This window comes from Clarias gariepinus, chromosome 1, assembly GCF_024256425.1.
Source record: "Clarias gariepinus isolate MV-2021 ecotype Netherlands chromosome 1, CGAR_prim_01v2, whole genome shotgun sequence".
Classification (NCBI taxonomy): Eukaryota; Metazoa; Chordata; class Actinopteri; order Siluriformes; family Clariidae; genus Clarias; species Clarias gariepinus.
Window position 1 is genome coordinate 22283676 of NC_071100.1, and position 20442 is coordinate 22304117.

A 20442-nucleotide genomic window follows, 5' to 3' on the forward strand; every position below is an offset into this window, starting at 1 on the left:
TTGGTGCCCTACGATGGATTGGCACGCTGCCCAGGGTGTACCCCGCCTCGTGCCCTAAGCCTCCTAAGCTGACCCTGAATACAGGATAAAGCGGTATAGTCGATGAGTGAGTGAATGAGTAAGTGATTTACTGCACACAGGCAACCTATCAGCAAAATACCCGATTTCACAAATGCCATGAATGTTAGGCTTTTTTTTTCAGGTGAAAAAGCTCATATAGATAGATGTACAGTACGGTGAAAGAATACACATGTGGCCTATTTGAGCTGCACTAAGGGCATGCAAACATCATTTCACAACATCTCTGCAGTTCGTTACAGAATACAAGAATACAGGGGATCTTAATGAGGACATTGTGTGCATCAAGTAAAGCATCATTGGGGCACTAGACAGAGGAACTGGATTTGTGTGTGTGTGTGTGTGTGTGGTATTATGATTAAAGAGGAGGGGCCACTGTAGGCTGTCGTCAGTTTCAGGTTGGCTAAGCGGTTATAACGTCACAGCTTTAAGGGTTTTAAAGGCTCACACACTTGCATACACCACCACCACCACCATCATCATCTTCATCATCATCATCCTCGTCCTCCTCGTCATCGTGTTGTACTGCATGGTGAGAGAGTGAGAGAGTTCCCTCTGCCAGGCGGGAGGATGCGCTTCGGATTCCGCACCTGAGAACAAGGAAGCGCCGGAGTGCAGGACGAGAGAGGAGTCTCAGTGTCTCAGTGCGGGTTTAATGCGGCGGTGGGACTCACTGTGTTTTATCTGATACGCTGTTTGATTTTAGTGGAGTCTCAGGGTAAACTGGGGGTGAAATATAGAGAGATCTCTCTCTGCTCTGAGACGCTCCGCTGAACTGATGCTTTCATTCCTATTGGGATATGTTGTTAGAGTTTATTTTTAAACTGACTCGGTTTTAATACTACTATTACTACTAATAATATTATTAACTGTGTGAGCTGGACTGACATGTTCACATTGTCACACTGCTGTTGAGGGACAGACGCAGGGGATGCTGAGGATCTCTTTATCAAACCCTGTCCTATTTATTTAAGCACTAGAGATAAAAACCCCGCTGTCCGTCCCTCCCCGAGACAAAACTGTCCTCAGTCTCATCGAGACGACACCTCGCACTCACGAGTGTCCTGGACAGAGCGAGTGGACATGACGACTGACGGCCCGAGACACCGAGCGAGCGCGGCTTCAGGCGGCGGCGATGAAGCGCCACAAGCCGGGCAGAAAGAAGGAGAAACCTCCGTCGCCCTGAAGAAGGAGATCGGGCTCGTGAGCGCATGCGGGATTATTGTGGGTGAGTTATCACACATCTCTTTCCCTTTATTATGCTTTAAGTGTATGATGTATGATGTAGATCAGTATACAAGCACATAGCCTTTTTTTTTTTTTTTTTTGGTGGAATGTGTCCATGCTGGATCAGGTGCTGCAGGTCCAATCACTGCTCCAATCACTGCTCCACTAGATTGTGTTGATCAGGGTTACTCAGTGCTCTCATTATTGGTTCTTGGGCACTCCTGAGATCTCATTCAGAAACTATTTCTGTCTATTTATTCAACAGACAGGTGAGAGTCCAAATACCAGTGGTAGTGGTATCTTAGTACTAAAGTCTAAGGTCCATTTTAAGACCGGGAGGGTGAAAGGTCTTTATCTGATAGCTTCTTCGTTACAACGCCTTACCTGCACATCACTGTGAAACCCTGCAGCGCGGAATCAAAGAAGAAAAACAGCCAGGTTGCTGCACACTGCTTGACATTGAGATACTCTAAACACGGAAGCAACACACGTGTCAACAAACCACATATCCTTTTCTTTCCCCTTTTTTTTTTGCATGCAGCATAACGTCTCATGTTCATATTTTTTGCTCTCATGTTCTTCGCATCGGGAGTCACGAGCCAGGTGAGAGTTCAGAGGAGGAGCTGTGACCTTGAACAGGAGCATGTCCATAATGTTTCTATGGTAACTGGATAGTCTGGGCCTGCTCACCGACTCTCTCTAGAGAGAGAGAGAGAGGAACGCGTCACTAGTCACACAAGCATGTTAGTGGAAGCAGATAATGCAATGGTACCTAATAATGCATACGTTTAGAAATTGTGTAGGGGAAATCAGCTTCTAGTGAGTGCAGGAAGAGATAACAGGAAGTAACATGACTTGAATTCTGAATGAACCAAAAACATCCTCAGAGTCCATAGGTTGCCTTTCAGTTACAGATTTAGCCATAGTATTGGCTTAATTTATTGACCCGGTAAATAACAGTGCTTATCTAATTAACAGTGGGTTGGAGGTAAAATTCACCATAATAAGATGTAATCTTTAATGGCAATGGCATCCAACTGGCCTAACGGTTTCCTACATTACTCACATTACTATTCAGCTACACATGAATAGTGGTTTCAGTGCGAGCTAACCTTTTATTTCTTTGTAAAGAAAACAATTCTGCACCCAAGTTGGCCGGTTATGTATTATGTTCTAGCTATTTGTTTTCTCCTTTTAAATACTAGTCTTAGTGCATTAGCAATGTTCCTGTAGTGTGATTAGCTAAGCACAAAAATTCTTGGGATCAGCTTAAAAATTACCTTCAGGAACACTGAACACACCACAAAATACATTAGGAAAAAAAACTTAGTGAAGGTATTCTTTCCTTTTAGGATCCATTTGAATTGTCACTTATTCTAATGCTAATCATAATCATGTGAATATTATTAAAAGCTGACTGTCATTTTGGATCTATGGCAAGCATTTGTTCTATGCATGGTTCACTGATTTTTTCAAAAAGTATCAGAAAAAAGTGCTCTAATCCGTTTAATCCATACAATAATTATATATTAGACAATCAGCTTTCCTCCAGCTGGGTTAAATATTATAGCTCTTAGGAAAAGACACAGCATACATAAAAAAAAACAAGCTAAAGGGTGTTTTGAGTTCAAGGTTGAGATCTCAGTGTTCTTGCTCTTTTAAATGCTGTAAAAGCGAAGGTGTGAGGTGGTTAATCATCATGATGCAATCAGGCTGACTGAAGCCTTGGTAGTCTTTAATCTTACACATTGTTCACATCAGTTATACTTGAAGCTGATTAGGCTGGAACAGGTTTGGGGTGCTTATGGATTTAACGCTGGCCTAATTGGAATGCATCCAAGCACCAAGTATCTATGTCCAGTATCTGCCTGCTGGGTATTGAGAGCGGGGTTATGGAGGTTAGCTCCTGGCTGGTGCCAGAATAAAAGTTTAATCATGACAATATTAAAAGTGTGATAGTATTGATAGCAAGTTACAAACCTTTAAAACGGTTAAAAATTGTTTGATGTCATCGTTTGTCTTGAAATTCGAAATAAGAAAGGGAAGTCACGCAGTCATGATGTCTTTTGTAATTCTGTACAGTGGTGTGGTTTGGAAGCGGAAGTAAAAGCTGCTTGTTTAAGAACCTGAAAAAGGATGTCTGTTTTCAGTTTGCTGAAGACCTGCTCTTTTTTAAATCATCCATTGTAGTAGACAAGCTTGGAATCTATTGTTAGCGCATAATGCTAACATGATTAAAATAGTTGTTAACAGGATATTTAATGTTTGTGTATGAAATTCTTTCAAAAGAATGTTCAAAGAGTTGTATATATGAATCACAGCAGGCTTTGGACTATCGGAAATATTTTATTTTGGAGACACCCTGCTTTTCCAAATATTTCTAAATCAATAAACAACGAAAACCAGTTTAGTAGAAAAAGAAGTATACAGTGTCATTCAGTATACAGTATTGTTAAGAGTATTATTAAAAACGCAATTGCAGGGTAGTAAATATGAACATTTGTGTTTATAGTCTATGTGTTATATGTGTCTATGTGAGTATAAGCAATTTTTCTATTTTTCCCCTTTTTTTCTTTTTCTTTTATGTCTTTTAGATTTATTCTTCATGTCATTACATTCTGATTACTGGAATTATTATTATTAAATTATGTTTAACCATCCTCCACCATATATAGTTAACTCTACAGGTAGTTTTTTTCAAGCTTTGGAAAGTTTTAATTTAAGACAACAACAACAAAAAGATTCTTGCTGCTGAACTGCTGCCATGCACTATTTTTTACCTCAGGGTCATAGCAAATGTTTAAAGCTGTATTGAATAACTGGGTGGTGCAAGTACAAGCTTTAGTTTCAGGTCCATGTCTTTACTTAGTAAGTTGCTTCTTGTCATGTTTACCTCACTAGCTGTGCCCTTAAAGTGCAGTAATAAACAAGTTCAAGGTTGATATTGGCTGAATGGTGAGAATTCAAATGTCTGATGCTGAAGCTATAGTATATATCACTCCTTTAAGACATGCAGTACTGGAACATGTCGGCTTCATGTCTAAATGAGCGCCGTGGTCACTTTTCAGCTCTAGTAAGATTTATGGACCACTTTCAACGTGGCGCAAGTCTGAAGTGCATGCCATCACATTAACAGACAGGCAGACACAAGATTATGTCATACTGATGTACAACTGACAATTAGACTGTTTCAGACTGACACATGTGGACAGAGATTTAATAATGAATAAATATTCATGACACAGTGCTAGCTAAACTGTGCTAAAGAAGACATTAGTAGGTCTGACTATGATTCATGCTTGTAAATATCTAACCAAGTATACTCTAGATAAAATCAGATTTTTGCAACCAATTATAATGCAGAAGGCGGAATTTGTCATGTATTTAGTGTGGCTTTTTCCATCGTAGTCGTGGGTTTAAAGCCATAAGGGACATTTTAATGTGAACATGTTCTATATCTGAATTGCAGAAAGCCATCACTTTAACAGATATGCTAATCCAGCACTACGTCTGACAACATAGCCCATTTCTGACAACAATGTAAGACGATTAGCACAGCTTCATCTAACAAAAGCTCGGGTGTGGGCATCCTGAGATCTTAATATTCATTTATTGTTTCTGCAGAGGCAGAGCAATGATGTGGATGCTGTGGACAATGTGGAGGCCTTAGTTAACTTCCTGTGTCCCATGAATCAATGTGACCTCTGTCTTGTACTAGTGCTGGACCACACAGATAAACACACTCTGATGATGACACTAAAATAATCCTCTCATTGTGCACTGTTGCTAAATGGGTGTGCTTCATGGCTGGTGATTAAACAGACTGACGGATAAACCACCCCAGTGCTGGAGATTACTCTCAGCCCTGCTTGTTCTCTTAGTGGTTCCCGCTAGCAGGACACAGAAACATAGCCAGATCAATAGTGCACCAGAGGAGAATCAATACAGGGGGTTGGAGGAGATAAGTGGCAGCTTGCTTATTTGGGCGACTCATAAAAAGCAATACATTATGAGATTTAGGAAATTAAAATATAAAAAATTGAGATGTTTTTTTGTTTGTTAGTTCTTACAATGCTGATATAAGCTGATAACACATGGACAAACAAAGAAAAATGTTTGATCATTGACAAATGGTGAGGTTTTCTATGAGATGATGATTTAATCTTTATTAGAGTAGTCTCTAGGGTCAGTGCTTTTAATAGTAATTTACTTTTCTAACATGTTTAACATTTTTTGCTTTCTAGGTTCTTTATTACAAGACAAGCCGCAATTTTGTTTCATTAACTTTCAAAGCGAGAGAAAGCGACTGACTGTTTATAGATGATAGGGCATAAGTGTTAAGAGGAAGTAACATGTTTTGTGGGTGCTTAACAATATTAAACATTAACTGTAAGTGGCTGAATGGCGGGAATTAAAATGTGTGATGCTAAAACTAGTATCTTTCGACCCTTTAGGACATGCAGCATTGGAAGATGTCGGCTTTATGTCTGAATGAGCAGATAAAATCATTGTAGTACAAGAGGATTAAAACAATCTATTCAGGTTAAATAAATCACTCCACTGTGCTCGTTAACTGTCAACTCCTAGATCCTAATGAGATTCCAGATAAAAGCAGCTATTTGCACTTAACAGGAATTAAGCTTATAGTCCAAAGGTAGAAATGTGTGAAATATATGACACGTGGGTTGTGTGGTTGTAATACCTAGTAAGAGTGATCAAGGTCTAGGACCCAATAAAATAATATGACCCGATTAAAACCAGTTTAAACTAAAAGGATCAAATCCAGCTTTTAAAAAGAACTGCAACATAAATCTAGGTTTAATTTATGAATCTGCCTTTATTTTACTATTGTTTGACAGTAGCTGTTGATGCATAGACAATATTTCTTTTACTCCAATTAGATCGTGGTGATTAGAGATTCCAACATAGATTCTGACCCAAAATGATTCAACAAGCATTGCAATACAACTTTTTGACATGCACAAGGTGGGAATACCCACCAGGAAGTGTTGGAAATTTAACAGAAGAAGAAGAAGTAGACGTTTTTTAAGTAATTGCATTTCTGCTCTTCTTCCTAATTATGAAGCAAAGTCAGGAGCACATAGTGCTGCTCCTGCACTTTATAAACAGTAGGAGAGTGCAAGAGGAAATGTACAGCTCATCAAGAGCGTGACTGGGGCAGACATCAAACATACTTACTCTAGCAATACAGAAATGATTGGATGAACTGTATTAGCCATATTTTGTATAGCTAACATTTTCATATTGACCAGATCAGAACAAGGATCATGTCAGAATGTCCTAACTGTGGTGTTTACATGGTGGAGTTCGTTTTATTCTGATTGCACTACTATTCTGTGTTTTAGTGAAATTTACAGTCCATGTAAACACAGACTCATGTCACATGACCATCTCTTCTTTAGCAAATGCACACACAGAAAGAGGAAGTGAGGGGAAGTAGCATGTACACAGGAAGCCCCTGTTCTTGGCTGTTCCACTGGAGTCAGCACTGCACGAAGGATCCTTTCGTGTTGGAACTGCACGTGAGCTGCGTAACACTCTCCAAAAGTGCTGCTGAGCAAAACTGGTTTCGACCGGTCCATGGGTCAGGTGTGCTTGAGTCAATTAATACCAGACTGCTGTGTTTCTGAAGTTGCAATTCGAGGTAGTTGGATCTAGATTACTGAAGTTACTGCCCAGGTCTTGCACAAGCAAGGGGGCATGCCAGGCCAGAGTTATGTAACCTGTAGTCGGCTGGTGTTAGGCATGCTCAACTTTTAAGTAGGTAATTACAAGAGAGTAATTAAATAAAGCCAGTGATCTGATATGCTTCGCTTAAAATTGCCTTTCTGTGCCATTGTGCATGTGGATCAGTCAGTCGTATATACTGTATATTGATACACTACCCGCCCCCACCCCACCCCAATAATGATTACTAATAACCACGAAATAACTTTTCTCCTATTTGTCCTCATCAGGCATAAATAATGTGACTCAGTTTATGTGTGAACTTTGGCCTACTTATCCATTTAAGCCTTGAGCTTGAGGACTGTTTTGGAGTTTTTATCCAGCTGGCTCTTGTTTGTCATATCTGACCATATGAAACACTTTATTTTTCCATGTTATGGTTTATCTCATAATACTTGAAAGTAGGAGCCCGGTTAGAGATGCTGACCATCAAAAGGGATGTAAAGATGTCCTATAATAAGGTCACATCATTCTTATCGGGGGGTCACATGGAATTTTCATGTGGACTACATGGTTATTTTCTTTTCCCTGTGTTCCTGAAGAGTCGTCCCAGTAAGCATGAACAATCTTCTGAGAATGAAGCATTGTTTGGTTTAAAACACACGTGTGCAGGCACGCATGTAATAACACATTCATGCGATGTTGGAGTCAATCAGAATACTCTGAATCAGGTGTGTCTTATATAAAACACCCACACATACATACACACGCTGCACCCGTTAACCCCAGTCCGTCTCCTGTCTTTGATACTGACTCAGCAAATTACTCTCTCTGTCCGCTGGCCTTGTGGTTTTTTTTTTCTCCCTCTATCCTGACATCCTCATTTTCCTCTGATTCACACAGCTGGGTCGATGAATTTTTCTGCTTTGCTGGTTTCTTTATAGCATCCCATTTGTCTCTGCCATGCCTACTGACATTAATCACTCCTCCCTATGTGCTGGGTTTTTGCTTTTATTTCCTAACACCTTCATTTCCAGATCCACGGTCTAGCTACTATCTATCTATCTATCTATCTATCTATCTATCTATCTATCTATTTATACATCCATCCTTATTTTAGCCTCTTCTGCCTTGTTTGTCTCTTCAGGACTTGTTTGGTTAGAATTGCTGAGGATGCATTGTCATTTTATGACCTTTGGCCAAAACACCCTTATCTGAAAATTGAAATGCTTTCCTGTCAGCCATACAGACACCAAGCTTACAAACCTTTGCTCGAAACATCAAATTTGATCAATGATTGCCTCTTGTAAAATACTGTAACTGATACTTTTATGCAGTGAAGCATTTAAATGTGTCTTGATCTAGTGTTCTAGTAAATCACACAATCTGGACAGCTGTTAATTTAACTATTTGATGATAATCATTCTGTTCAATGGTTTGTATGTCTCAGGTAACATCATTGGCTCAGGGATCTTCGTCAGCCCTAAAGGCGTGCTGGAGAATGCCAGCTCCGTTGGTCTAGCGCTCATTGTCTGGATCATTACGGGTGTCATCACTGCCATCGGAGCTCTCTGTTATGCTGAGCTGGGGGTCACCATCCCTAAGTCTGGTGGCGACTATTCTTATGTGAAGGACATCTTCGGTGGACTAGCAGGGTGAGAATAGTTTGGGAATATCCCTCCATAATATTTTAAATGACTGCTCATATGTTTCACCTTTTAACACCAGAAATGTTACCTACTCTTAGTTATTAAAATTTTATTTGGTTTTAAGCAAAAATAAGCCTTTCCTGAGTGGTAGAAAAGTTCCACAAAAATACATAAAATGACATTATTATTCTTATTATTATTATTAGTTGTTGTAGTAGTAGTAGTAGTAGTAGTAGTAGTTGCAGAAATAGTACATGCTAAAATCTTCACTGACAGTTTTCACTGATAACAAAGAACATTCTACTAAATTCAAGTGATTCTTAGTCTTAATGATGGTCATTAAGCCAATTGTCCTGTTAAATATTCTCTGAGCATTCCCTAATGCCTTTTAGATTTTGTTATTCTCAATTTCATGCCATAATGAATTGCAAGCATTACGTTGACAAGGTTATCAGAGCAGAACCCTTGATCTTTGATCTCATGATCTTTTCTTACACCAGACGGAAAACTGGAAAGCAAATGGAAAAAGTGTTTCTGTTCCATCCACATGGATAAAAACCTATGCCACCTGACCTCCTATTGGCCCTTCCTTGAACAAGCAACCTTCCTTTTCAATGAGAACCATTGCTTTTTATCACCAGTTTATCAAAAATCTTAACCTTCACCTTGATTAAGGTGATTTAGTACACAGAGCAGTAATTTCCTAATGTAATGCAAGGCTTTAGACAGGCTTATGCATTATTCACATAGCAGTTAGAATAATTAAGGCTTTTGAGGGCTGTGCTCACATCGTGTTACCCTGTGTGAGAATGGGCTTCTAATTTACACATTTATTAAAAATGATTGGCAGTGGCTTCTATGGAGTGTGTAATAGTGATTTTATTGTTAATGGTACATGTAAAGGTTATAGACATTTGACATGCATAAGTCTATGTTCAGACTATGTGACTGTTTAATCATGTTTGTGTGTTCTATGTTTCGGGGTATTTCAGGTTCCTTAGATTATGGATAGCTGTTTTGGTGATCTACCCCACCAACCAAGCAGTCATCGCTCTAACCTTTTCCAACTATGTTCTGCAACCGCTCTTCCCCACCTGCTTTCCACCAGAGAACGGCCTCCGCCTGCTCGCAGCCATTTGTCTCTGTAAGTCCTGCAGTACGACATGGGGGAGGGAAGAGGGAGAATAAAGAAAGTGAGAGGGAGAAAGGCAGGAAATAAGTGCTAGAGAAAGGGAAACACTGTAGTGTAGCGAGGCCACAAACAAAAACGTAAGCAGAGGTCTAGTGCACATTATGATACTCACGTTATGTCAAGCTCAGGGCATTCTCTTAAAAATAATAGAGGTTCATCAGAGCATTTAAAACAATTATCTGTATTTGAATGTCTCAATACAAAGAACATAGACATTAATTATCGGAAATAATTCTTTAGTTATTTATAGACATCATGTTTAAAAGTGATGTTAAAGCTTTGTACATCTCTACCTGGGTATGTTTTAGCAGATGTAAACAACATTTAAAGAACATTTCCCATTAACCTTCACCAACTCATCTAAAGATAAACAACAGCTTATGTAAATACATTGTTTTCTCATCTGTTTGTAATTTTCTTGCTGTTTTATGCCTCTTATTCATACCAGAAGGTATTCAGACATAGTGCGTAAGCAGCCTTTTCTCATAAAGTGGTTGCCATAACAACTTGCCTGTTCATGACGACAATCATGGGGGCTGGACTAACACAATATGAGCACTTTAGAGCTGATCCAGAAATGGATCTAAATTTTACTGCAGTGACGTAAAGACAGAAAACGATCACCGGATCAGAACTGCTACTGGATCAATGCTGTGCTCATGAGAGGATCTTAGAATATGAGTGATGAGTCATGATGCAGTTCATTGTAATCTTGTTACCGATCTTACCAGAGGCAAACAGTCTAGCTCGGAGAATTGCATAAACATGTTACGTTTCTAATTTAGCAACATTCACACAGCAAGTAAAACCAGGTCCAATACATTTTCATCTTATTTGTTTGCCCATGACAATGTGTGTAGTGCAGAACCACTATTTGTAATTCCTGCAATTCAGTACATATTTAAGGCTTGCCAATGAACAGTTAGTTTACCTAAAATTTACATCAGTCAAAGAATATGGTCACATTACAAGCCACATTGTTTAACTGATTTTTTGGTCAGATCAAAAGTGACTTAACTGAATCTAATCTGGATGCATCTGTCCTCTGAAATGGCACACGTGCACACATCGATATGTCTTTGCTTGCACCATCTGGGTTAAAACATGTTCTAAGTTTGTGCAATCACTCATTACTTTCCAAAAATAGATACAATTTTATAGAAAATATGCTTGGAAGTTAGCTGTATTTATTGAGGTCCAGAAGTGAGAAGGAAGAAAGCCAACTTTAGCAGAAAGTTGCTAACAGATTTTTGACAGATATTTTTAACAGATATTGCTAGCAATGCTATGAAATCCCCAACGTATGCAAGGGGCAAATAGTCACATGAATTCTGATCTGACAGTTCTCATTCAAGTCACATGGCAGAATCATATATGTATTCAATCTAGGACCACATTTAAAAGTGACCCAGGTCCAACATCAGATCTGTGCATTCAGTGGTTGGAACAGATGAGAGGGGAGATGAGGATGCTGCTGAGGTGTTTACGTGATTCAATTTTAAAATTGTATCTTTATTTACTCTGCAGCCTGTCTCAAAACACATTTGTTCTCTTTTCTTTTATTTAATTTAATATTTTATTGTGAAGAAATGAGGAAATGAAGAAATGAGCTATACACGAATTGTAGAAAATCAAGTGTTCAGTTTAGAGAGGTTTTCAGCCATAGCTTAAAACATCAACACAGATAAAAAAGAAATAACCCAATGAGATAATTATCAATGAGGTAGAAATAGAGAGATAGGAAATAGAAATAGATAGGAGTGTAGCAGAAGGAAGGATAGAGGACAGATAAAAAAAGTTTTGAGGAAATTTGTAAACCTGGACTCATTTTAAAATCCACACTCTTACAGTATATCACAGGATATTACAGGATGTGTGCAGATCACAGAGCTAGGAAAGATAGTGAGACAGAGAAACAGACTCTGAAATACATATGCATATACATTTTAAACAGGACCAGGTAAGAGCAGATGGACTCCATTTCCGACGTGCTATTAACGAGTGCTGTCTGTGTGGAGAAGAGACACTAGCCTGGTTGTACCTGCTACTGCTGCTGTAAGAGGATCTACAGGAGGAGAAGGGGCTGTTCCAGAACCTCTTTTTTTGTCTTGTGTTTCTCAGAAAGAAGGAATGCCCCCGGGACTCCTGTGCTAGATTTACAGGTTGATTAGAAAAGAGGCTGAAGGAAGGGCTTTTCGTTGTTTTCTGTTGTTGGTTTGGTCCAGTAAGTATAAAGGAAGGAAGAGTTACAAAGAACACGCTATTTCAGGAGATTCCTAGCATTGTGCTTTTCTACCTAATCCCACTTTCATGAGACACTAACATTTTAAAGCGAGCTGCTGAATAAAACAGTTTGGCTTTGGGCAAAATGAGTGGTTTATTTGTTAGTGCAAAGAATTCTCTGAGTTTGCAGCTATTTCTGCATCAAGTCTGAAAAGGTTATAGTTATAATGGGGATGTAGTAGTCATTTTTAATAGCTTTGAATAATTTTTCAATTTAAATCTGTTTACAGTTTAAAGCATGGTTTTATGCACATATATCTTCATTTTTCATTTTACAACTTTCTGCACATTACACTGAACCTTATTCTTTTATCTGAAATTTTTATGTTCAGGAGAGTTTGTCTTTTAAGTGCTGCCTGGTGTATTCACCTGCATTGGAAATACATTAATAATATGTTTGATGTGACATAAAACATTATGTCTATCTATAAAATACAGTACTGTGCAAAAGTCTTGGGCCACCCCTCATTTCTTCATATTATGCTCCAAAAGCCAGACTGTGTTTTTAATGTACTCTTGAGGAGTGGTCGTTTTTTTGCACTGTACTTTGATGTCTCTGCTTTAAAAAATCATATTCTAGTCGATTTTTATAATTCATATTTTGTCAACATGACACAGTTCTTTTGCCGGTTGAAATACATGAAAAATAAACATACTTCAGTTCAGGAAAGTCTGTAGTTTTTATAATAATAATAATAATAATAATAATAAAAGTCTGCACTTGATTAGTTGATGTTAAGAGATGTAGTATCATCGAGTACAACTTCTTTTTTTAGCTGTTTACTGGTGTAGATGTCAGATATCATGAAAAGTTGTTTGTACCGACGGAGTCATTAAAAAAGATAAAGCCACTGCTTCTGCTTACATGGAACTGGATACACGTTTACCCCACTGAGGTATCACTTTGCTGTTTATGTCTTTAACCTCTGTGAACATGGCTGGCTGATGTTGAAAAAAAAAAAAAACGCGGATAATGAAGTTGCAGTGTTCGTTTCTGAGAGGACCGTGAGAGTATTTTATGTTTGGTTCCAGTTATCAGGATGTTTAGGGCTCTGGTTTTTTTTCCTCCGATCACTGTTGACTGATTTGGAACACTGTATTCCTAAATCCAGTGTCATGGCGTCATAGTGAGACCTGAGGCACACAGAACTGATATGAATAAAGCAAAGACATTTATGGTTTCTTCATTAAGCACTTCATGCACGTGAAAGGTGGGATTAAGGTATTCCTACAGTACATTGTATGTCCACATGTTTGACTGAAACTATAATCATCATGTGGTCCAGGGTTTGAAGGTTACCAAGGCTTCTCCAAGCTAGAAAAAGGGAGTGGTGCAACATTTTAGTTTATGACCTGAAAGTGTACTTTAGCCGCTACAGGCATCAAGTCATGTGTGTGAATGTTAGATCTTTGCACGTATTGCTCTAACTGACTCGTATTTTATATGACACAAGCAAAACTATGCAGCTAGAAAACATCATTCAGAACCAGAATATTGAATTACAGATCCTACATTCATTTTATTTAGTTTTACATTCACATAGTCTGATAAAACCAAGGCCAATGTTTATAATCACAGAGTGTTTATGTCCTCCTGAGTACTGTCTGATCCCAGATCAGCATGCATAACTTAAATAGTTTTATAAATACCAGTCCTGGGGTTTAAAGCCTCAGTCAATTCTTACATTTAATATGTTTAATGTCCATAAAACAAGACAGTTCCTGTTATCTGCTGTAGTCGTTATAGACAGACATTTTCTCATTAGCCTGTGTTATTTCTTTCTCAAAGTTAATATCACAAAAATGCTGCTCTGTCCTGAAGACTCATATCTTTCATACTTATGATTATATCCTCCTTCTTTTCTATTCAAATTGCATAGATCGTGTGTTCAGTATTTTGACATCTCCCTTACGATCTCTGCCTGTCTTAGTGCTTCTGACTTGGGTGAACTGCTCGAGTGTGCGTTGGGCCACACGAGTACAGGATGTGTTCACGGCTGGGAAACTGCTGGCCCTCATCCTCATCATCATCATGGGCATTGTGCAGATCTGCAAGGGTAAGAGCCATCTGCCTAAATGTGTCTCTATGTATTGGTGTGAGAGGTTGTCCATGTGCGAGTGTAGGAGATTTTGTGTTACTGCTTTTCTGTTTCTCTAAACCACTGATCACACAAAGTTACATCTTGTCTTTGTAATATGAAAAGATGTCATCAAGTTCAAAATCACTACACAAGCAAAACTGTGATAATCTTGTTTTCTCAGTCAAAGCATTGTTGGGGGTTAGACAGGATTACGGTGCAGAGATGGGTGTTATCTCAGGGTGCATTCTACAGACTGTTCTAATATGACTGCAGGGACAGCTATATTAAGCAGGAATGCCGTCTGTTTGGAATAGACTTTTTAATACTGTCACTTGTGAATGTCTGGCTTTCAAGTTGCTCACTCATGTCTAAGGATGGATTAAGTTTGAGTAGATGAACTGAGATAGCATGGGACAGAGAAAGACCATGTCAATGCTGAAAGAAAGGAAATTTAGGTTCCTGATTATATATTTTTTTTGTCTCTCTGTTCAGGTGACTATTATTGGCTGGAGCCTGTCAATGCCTTCGAGCCATTTCAGGACTACGATGTCGGTCTCATAGCTCTAGCGTTTCTTCAAGGCTCTTTTGCTTACGGAGGCTGGAACTTCCTTAATTATGTGACTGAGGAACTGGTGGATCCCTATGTGTAAGTGTACAATCTTAGACAGATGCTGGCTAACAAAATGTTATGTCTGTAATATCTAATCATCATAGGGCATAACAGCAAAACTAATTGTCCAGCTTCCCCATGACCTGGATTTAAATACTGTAGTGCACTTTGACATCTTGCCCACATTACCAAGTCAATGATTTTTAGATTCTTTTTAAATTTTATTTATTTGTTTCGATAGCTCTTTGTTCCTCCTGACACTATTTGTTTAGATATACTCTCTAACAAATTCCTGGGCCTTCCAGGACCAGTGCCTTTATATTGAGATCATGTGACAGATAGACTCCATGTGGAAAAGTTCAAGGGGGAGAATACTTATAAAACAGTGCCTTTTAGTAGTTTGTAATAGATGACAATGTTAACACTTTAAGAGCCATTAGTAGTCCTTTGGGGTTTGGTTTACTTACATTTGCCATCAATACCCTTTTTTCTTTTTAAAACAGTATAAATGATTTGTTAGAAATAAAAGGAATACATTAACTGAAATTGAACTGAACAGACTGACAAGGAAAAATGGCATACAAGAGAACTTTATTTTAAATCGTACTTTACTTCAATTTTTCATCTTCCTCTGTACAGGAACCTGCCTCGTGCAATCTTCATCTCCATCCCTCTGGTGACTTTTGTGTATGTGTTTGCTAACATTGCCTATGTCACTGCAATGAGCCCACAGGAGCTGCTGGCCTCCAATGCTGTTGCTGTGGTGAGTTCTCTTTCCCCTGAGTCACAGAGCTGTACAGAATATTGGCTTATCCAATTAGTTTGGATTTTATCGAATCAATCCTCAATGTTGATGAATTGTGTTTTGTTTAGTATTATACGACATATCTAAGTATCAATTGTTCTCACATGTTCTTCCAATTGATACTTATGCCACACTCCAGTATGAGAAACGATATTATTTGCAAATACAGGTCGACAAAAAGTACTGCTTGGATTATTCAGATTTTTCCAGGCCCTCCCCTCCACTATTTCTCTGTCCTGTTTCTCCCTGGCTCAAGCTCTCATTCATCACTCTTTTGCTCTCTCCCAGACGTTTGGTGAGAAGCTGTTGGGAGTGATGTCATGGATCATGCCCATCTCGGTGGCTCTGTCCACCTTTGGGGGGGTCAACGGCTCCCTCTTCACCTCCTCTCGGTCAGTCTTGCCATCCATTTATCCACCCATTCAGTCTCATATGCTTTGTGATTACATGTAAACACACTGGGCTCATTGTCTTCCTTGTTTCATGTTATGTTTATTCATATATTGCCATTCTACATAGTGTCAGTGTCAGTTTGTCTCCCAAACACTGACCTATCAGTGCAGATATGTCCTCTGGCTCATTGTATAGAAGGATGTCTGTTCGTTTCCCCTGGTCTTTGTTCGTCTTTTTCGATTGTCATTCTCTTTTCTCACTTAGTGTCTGATGTCTGCTGTTAAACTCTATTTCTTGAACTTGTCCTGCAACATTTTCTATCAGGTTGTTCTTTGCCGGTGCGAGAGAGGGCCATCTCCCCAGCCTGCTAGCTATGATCCATGTGAAGCGCTGCACACCTATCCCTGCTCTGCTCTTTACTGTGAGTCACATACACACTCAATATTTTTAGACTCTTTTCCTCAGCAGTTTACTAATATATACAGTACTGTGCAAAATCTTCAGCCAGCAGTCGTTTTATAAATCAGTCATGCATTAAAAACCTAACCTAATCTAAGGCGTAAATCAGTGAGAAACAGGAGCAGATGATGACAGATGATCAGGCTGGTGATTAGTATACTGGAGATGCTAAATGCTGAGTTGGAACAGATGAGAGAGGAAATGAGGTTACTGCTGAGGTTGTTACATAAACAACTCATTTTAAATTGTATCTTTAGGCATTTTGCAGCCTGCCACAGTAAAACATTTATTCCTATTTCTTTAATTTAATCTACATCATTTAATTTAATATGAAGGAACGATGCATGATTCAAGAACTTTGCACAGAATTCTAATTCCTAAAAAGTCACTAGTATCTCAGGAGTAACTCCTGTTAATCAGTAAACTCTTATTGTTTTATCTCTGTTTTTTTTATTTTTATTTCTCAGTGTATCTCGACCCTTCTGATGCTGTGCACTAGTGACATGTACACACTTATCAACTACGTAGGCTTCATTAACTACCTCTTCTATGGTGTCACAGTCGCAGGGCAGATTGTCCTGCGCATCAAACAGCCTGACATGCCACGACCAATCAAAGTAAGTGTGTTTTAGAAAAACAAAAACAATGTCACCTAAATCATATATATATATATAAAGTCATAATATAAAGTAAAGTATAGAGTAACCCAAATATTTTTTTTCTATAATGAATACTACTGTATATTGCTTGAAGTTTTTTAACGTTAAATGTTTTTTGAAAAAGTAAGAAGGAGTCTGCCAGCATTTTTCATCCTGAAATGCATGCTCTGTTGTTGTGTAAATTAGAAACAGCCCTTGGCGTTAAACACCCCTCCCTGTTAAACCGGTGTGGCACAGCCTGCATTTTCATATCGAGACATAGAACAATAGGTTCTTATTTCATGATGCAACAATGTTTGATGCTAACTATTCATGCTGATGAAATATTTAGCAATATTGCTGGTTCAGTGTATCCTTGGATTACGAGCATAATTCGTTCCAAAATCGGGCTCATATTTAAAAACACTCGTAAACTAAATAGAATTTTCCTATAAGAAATAATAAAAACTCAAATTATTCGTTCCACAGCCACAAAATATTAAGTAAAAATAAAACAAATTAACCTGCACTTTACCTTTAAATCGAGGTAAAAATAAATCCCGAAAGAAATCTCTCTAATGATACTCGATTGGGTGACACACCAACGGAATCACTGCTGTAAGGTAAAAATAAAACAAATTAACCTGCACTTTACCTTTGAAAAGAATCGCGACAGAACAGTGTTTCTGTGTGTCTGTGTGTCTGTGAAAGCAAAAGTAGGAGGGGTCTGTGTGTGTGTGTGTGTGTCTGTGTGTGTGTGTGACCACCGTGTTACTTGAAATCCAAGTATTCAGAATTCACAATATGAAAACAATTTTAACCAGTTTAGGGTGACATTAGGCCATCTTTGCATTATGATATAATATAATATAATATAATATAATATAATATAATATAATATAATATAATATAATATAATATAATATAATATAATATAATATAAAACAAATAATAATAACATGCATGTATTTTGATCTTAGATCAGCCTAGTGTGGCCAGTGATCTATCTGCTGTTCTGGGCCTTCCTGCTGGTCTTCTCTCTGTACTCTGAACCTGTGGTCTGTGGCATCGGTCTGGCCATTATGCTCACTGGGGTCCCCGTCTATTTTCTGGGGGTCTATTGGGACAAAAAACCCCAGTGCTTCAACACATTTGTGGGTAAGTGGAATCGACTTGGTTTTTGTCTTTATTTGAGCCACGTCCCAGTTAATTTGTGGATATGTAATAGTTTATGTAATACAAAATATTGCAGTTTAAATGCTATTCTTTGTAATTTCACACAGATAAGATGACCTACCTGGGCCAGAAGTTCTGTGTGGTCGTTTATCCAGCAGAGGAAGAGAAATATGAGGACGGCTGTGGAGGAGACGGGATAGAGATGAAGGAAGAGTCTGCTCCTCTGTCGGCAGAAGACAGCACGACACCAAAAGCAGCCGATTGCTGAACACAAGAACGTAGACATATATATACAGTATAAACACACAGTCTAATGCAGGGTGCTCGACTGATCCTAATATAATGGGAGTGAACTCATACAGCACACACTAGTACGCCTTTTCGATTGCTGCATCTGCCTTTGCGACTTCTGTATAGAATCCAGTGACATTTTGCCATCACTGATCTCTACCTTCTCTGGAGTTATAAACTTACAAATAAAACTTCAAAACTGAATGTAGGTAAAACATTGCTATTTTGGTAATGTCTGATTTTTAATACAGAATAGAATCCAGACTCTTTGTTGATGAAATCATTATGATCTCATCCTCTGACCTTAAGCACTCCTCCTCCTCCACAAACACACACACACAGTATAATTATATATTTGGCACATCCAGATCCACAGCATGTCCGTTTAGTGCAGTATTAGTTTTTCATATCCTACAAAATCATCTTTAGCGTAAACATGTCTGTGTTTTGACCCATCATTTCATATTAGATTCAGCTGCATCCAATACACTAACAACCTTTATTTTAAGTTTAGGTTTTATTGTTTCAATTCCAAAAATGTTATTTTTTTTAATCCCTAATTATCCATAATCCATGATTGTTTTATTTTGTATGATGTTTTGACTTTGTTATTGCTATTATTACTTTATGTCAATGCTTTTATTTAGTTTTTGTTGTTGTAATTCAATTGATAACTCTGGGAATATATATATTTAAAAAACACATTTAGTGGTTTAGAGAATTTTCCTACTACAGTCTTTGTCTGGTGTGATTACAATAACACTTTTAATTGCCTTAATTATATTATAATACCAAGATAATGTAATATGCCTGTGTTTTGCCATCCATGTTATCACTATTTTATCACTAGTGAACAATGATTCTTCTGATTTTTTTTAAGATAAAAGTTTACGAAAAAACAAAAAGGCTCTGAAATTCTATGCTGACTGCCGACATGCTAATGAAAATTAACTTAATTCATAAGAACATACACGATTTTACTGCTGATTTTCCTTCCTGTTCACACACCACAAAGTACAAGACACAATCTAAACACCCATATGCATGTGTTCAGTTGTAAATTATATTAACGATATATATGTTACAAGAAATTTCATGTCAGTAGAAAGGATCTTTTTCCATGTGAAGTAGTTTGTCTTTAGTTTATTTTGCCAAAAAAAAGGGAAACTGCCAAGAGTAAGGAAGTGCTATATTTTTTGTTTGTAACGATATATATAAGCATACAAAAACAGTCTGTATAAAATAGGTATTTGAGTGTTAAACGTATTCAGAGTCAGATAAATCGTTTTATATTAATTATTATTTATATTACTCTGAAGGAGTATAGATGTATTTTAGGTGTTAATGTGGGTGCAATACCTTGACTGACCAAGCCAGCCCATGTCTTCATCTTTTATGTCACATATAGTGTCACATTACAGTATCTGTGCTGCCACTGTAAATAAAACAACAATGAATGTATACCCCGCGGATTGTGCTTATATTGATCATACAGTAATTGCTATCATGAGACATCACTTGTGTCACAGGGTATCATGTAGGATTGCATTCTCACATTTCCCAAATCCTATATAATGTGTCTATTTTGGTACCCGGAAGTACGTTATCTTACTGGAGCTCAACTCATTTCTAAAATCATTTTTCTAATGATTTTAATGCATCATACTATAGATGTATTCCGGTGATAGCGATAACATGACACACACATGCTGAATTTATTTTTATTTTTTTTATATATAAATAATTTGACATTCATTCTGATGTACATCAGCAACAGCAGTGTGGACAGAAAGATTCAGAGTCTGCTGTTATGTTTAAAAATGATGTGTGATGTTTGTGGTCACAGGGTCTTTGTCTATGTGCCTATGTAGT

General features: G+C 38.0%; 1 protein-coding gene across 1 annotated transcript; it reads left to right on the forward strand.

Moving 5' to 3' along the window:
* Positions 1–529: 529 nt before the first annotated feature.
* Positions 530–18677, forward strand: slc7a8a (solute carrier family 7 member 8a). Its single transcript, XM_053499788.1, has 11 exons — positions 530–1306; positions 8444–8648; positions 9635–9786; positions 14049–14174; positions 14691–14844; positions 15448–15571; positions 15902–16005; positions 16331–16427; positions 16933–17082; positions 18084–18261; positions 18387–18677. The coding sequence occupies exons 1-11, from the start codon at positions 1162–1164 to the stop codon at positions 18545–18547; spliced, it is 1596 nt and encodes a 531-aa protein (XP_053355763.1). The 5' UTR covers positions 530–1161; the 3' UTR covers positions 18548–18677.
* The last annotated feature ends 1765 nt before the right edge of the window (positions 18678–20442 follow it).

What these genes read in the sequence shown, in the direction of transcription:
- slc7a8a (XM_053499788.1), top strand. Translation starts at nt 1,162, where the DNA reads ATGACGACTGACGGCCCGAGACACCGAGCGAGCGCGGCTTCAGGCGGC. An exon ending in CCTCCAATGCTGTTGCTGTG is followed by an intron (nt 15,572 to 15,901) that starts GTGAGTTCTCTT and finishes GCTCTCTCCCAG; the next exon opens with ACGTTTGGTGAGAAGCTGTT. An exon ending in TCCCTGCTCTGCTCTTTACT is followed by an intron (nt 16,428 to 16,932) that starts GTGAGTCACATA and finishes TTTATTTCTCAG; the next exon opens with TGTATCTCGACCCTTCTGAT.